The 3,301-nt window shown below is 30.4% G+C and overlaps 1 protein-coding gene across 1 annotated transcript in view; it reads right to left on the bottom strand.

Annotated features, from left to right (window-relative positions):
* Positions 1–3,301, bottom strand: part of POLR3G (RNA polymerase III subunit G) — a 46,056-nt gene that overhangs the window by 21,542 nt on the left and 21,213 nt on the right. Inside the window, exons 4-5 of the mRNA XM_019641110.1 lie at positions 2,147–2,203; positions 214–264 (exon numbers count right to left, since the gene is read on the bottom strand). Coding sequence (XP_019496655.1) covers positions 214–264; positions 2,147–2,203 — 108 coding nt within the window. The remainder of the gene's footprint in view (positions 1–213; positions 265–2,146; positions 2,204–3,301) is intronic.

The raw sequence follows: 3,301 nt of genomic DNA on the forward strand, positions 1-3,301 counted from the left end.
AAAAAAAAAAATTCCATAATTAAAGAAGGAAACTAAACAAATAAAACAAAACGAAAATTCAACAGAAAAAAAACTTTAACAAAATAATCAAAATGCCAAACATATTTTCAGAAAAACATTCAGAATATAGAGTGTAACTTCAGGTTGACAATTCCATATTAGAATTTAAGCAATAACCTTTTCCTACCTGGATTATTACATTAGTCAATGTACCTTTTTTGCATTTTTTCCTTGGCATCATCTCTCTTGGGAGTCTTCTCCAATCTGTGTGCACAAAAGAAGAAATATAAAAAATAAAGTTTCCTCTAGAAATTAGTGGCACTAGACATATTTAAAGAACACAACAGTTGCTCAAGCAATGAAAATAAAAAACTTTTCATACCTGACTATACAGATTTAGCCTGGGAATTAAAATATAACAATAATATATTTTCTTCTATGAAGAAAAAGTGTTCATTAAAATAGCTTTGAAATAGTGCTAAAAAATTTCTACAATATTCTTTTGACAGCTATACAGTATTTATATAATCAATTTTAAAGACAGAAATGTTCACAACAAGAAAAATATAGAAAAATATTTTCTATATAAAAAGCTTTAGGAAAGAATGGACATGAAAACTTATTCATGACATATTGTTGAATAAAAAATGTTTCTAAAACAATATGTATATTAATAGAATCGCATTAAAGAGAAATATAACATATATATATATATATATATATATATATATATATATATATATGTATATACACAATATTTGTGCAGAGAAAGCTCCAGTTTGGGAACAAAATATTATAGTAATTATAGTACTTCTTTGTGGGAGTTAGGATTACAGCTGGTTTTTTTTAAGTATTATTTATTATTTGACTACTTTGTATTTTTTAATTTTTCTGTAGTTGATATGTATTGCTATGAAATAAAAAATAATTTTTCAAAAGTTAAAATATGTGACCACAATCCCAACACATGCAAAATTAAATAAACAATTCTATTATCTGAAAACATTAAAATTACAGATATAAATAGGTGTGTAAAAGTAAATTCCCTCCAACCAATTATTCTGTCCATATTAGCTAAACAATTCCTCTAATTTGTCTCTTTCTTTTAATTTTTAAGCATAGAGTTAATCAGAAAAATGAAGCAACATAGAAATGGATTTAAAAATACTGCCTGCTAATAAAAAAAAACTTGATGCATATTTTAGAAAACATTTATATCTCAAGCTATTTCACCTGAACTAATAAATTTTGTTTCAAATATATTTGTTTTCATAAACAACTCATAGATGATCATGAGGAAGTATGTAAAAAGAATCATTCAGGAGATGAATATTTAAAAAGTGAAAGAAATGAGAGATCCAAGAGTGTTTCCAGGAGGACACAAGCTTATCAACAATCAACACTGAAAAGCGAGAGCACTATAACCCGTGATCGCAATAATGCTGCAAATGCCATTTACGCTTTTATAGAAAACGCCAAGGACAGAGATGTCAAAGGAAAGTGAGTTAAAAATGAGGAGACCTAGGTTCCAGTAGTATTATCCATGTCGCCCTGACAGGTCAATTCATGTCAATGGCAACTGCTTATCTGCAAAAGAAATGAGCTGGATGAGCTCTCTCCAGCCCCATCCACCTTGTCTACTATATCCAAGGCAAATTTGTGAATGTTGAAAAAACTATGTTAGGTATAGTTCTGTTGAAAAGGAACCTTAACACCTAAAAATCATCTATGTCTGTTTGAAAGAAATGATGATCCATGAGTTTAGCTTAAAACTCCTTAAAACTAGATTTGTTTTTTTCTCCAGAAGCTAGACAATCTTTCAACAGCACAGAAGTGAGTACTATTGGTACTAAAGATTGAAACTGTGAGTGTGGCAAATGAAAATGGAAAATCCAAATGGGTTTGGCAAATCCTAGTTTTAAAAATATATATATTTTAATAATTTCCACAAAAACATGTCAGCTCTTCCATGTTACAGTATAACCATCTTTTCATCTTAGTTTTCAAAAAATATACATCAGCAATTAATTACAGGAAAAGAGCCAGTCTCTATTTTGCTATGGTGAAATAGAAAATGTATCCTAAAAGAAAATATGGTGTAGATAGACTTTATAAATTATTTTAACATTTGCAGTTTTATAATTACCTGGTATCCATTCTTCTTTGTATACCTTCATGTATCTTTTACTATATCTTTCAATATCTAGAAAAAAAGTAAAAAATNACAACTAAACATACTCTTACCATACAATCAAGCAATCATGCTTCTTAGTATTTACTTTAAGAAGTTGAAAACTTATGTCCATACAAAAACAAATGTTTATAGCAGCTTTATTCATAATTTCTAAAACTTGGAAGCAACCGAGATGCCCTTCAGTAGATGAATGGATAAATAAACTGTAGGACATCTAGACAATGAAATACTATTCAACACTAAAAAGAAATAAACTATAAAGCCATGAAGTCATAGAAGAAACTTAAATGCATATTACTAGGTGAAAGAGGTCAATCTGAAACCTATGTACTGTATGATTCCAACTATATGATATTCTGGAAAAGGCAAAACTATGGAGTCGGTAAAATGATCAGTGGTTGCCAGGGGTTAGGAAGGAGGAAGAGATGAACAGGCAGAGAACAGAGGATTTTTAGGGCTGTGAAACTACTCTGTATGATATACTAGAATGATGGGTGCAAGTCATTAGACATCTGTCTAAACCCATAGAATGTACAGCACCAAGAAAGAACCCTAAGGTAAACTAGAGACTTTGGATGATAATGATGTGTCAATATAGGTTCATCTATTGTAACTCAAGTACCACTCTAGTGGGAGATGGTGATAATGGGGCAGGCTATGCATGTACGTGGGGGAAGGGAATATATGAGGAATCTGTACTTTCTGCTGGATTCTGCTATAAACCTAAAACTGCTCCAAAAAAATAATGCCTATTAAAAAACAAAAACAGGGCCTGAAAAAATAATAGGGGAGGGTATGGGAGGAATTTCCTTTCTTATTTACTAACCCCATTGTTCTTAATCTCTTTGGCTACTTCCTTTTTCTCTCTTTATTTTTGTAGTAAAATTCTCCAAAGACTCACCTATGCTAGTTGTTTCCACTTCCTAAACTCTCATTTATTGTTTAACCCATTCTAATCTAGACTCCACCTCTAGGAATCTTTCAAGAAGCTCTCACAGGTCAGCAATGATCAACATGTCAAAAATAAATTTATATTTTCCAATCTTTATTTTATGTCAGCCACATTTTTTAACCTCCTTTAACATTGTGGACCACCTTCTAAAATAC

This window comes from Hipposideros armiger, unplaced genomic scaffold (assembly GCF_001890085.2).
Source record: "Hipposideros armiger isolate ML-2016 unplaced genomic scaffold, ASM189008v1 scaffold_57, whole genome shotgun sequence".
Classification (NCBI taxonomy): domain Eukaryota; kingdom Metazoa; phylum Chordata; class Mammalia; order Chiroptera; family Hipposideridae; genus Hipposideros; species Hipposideros armiger.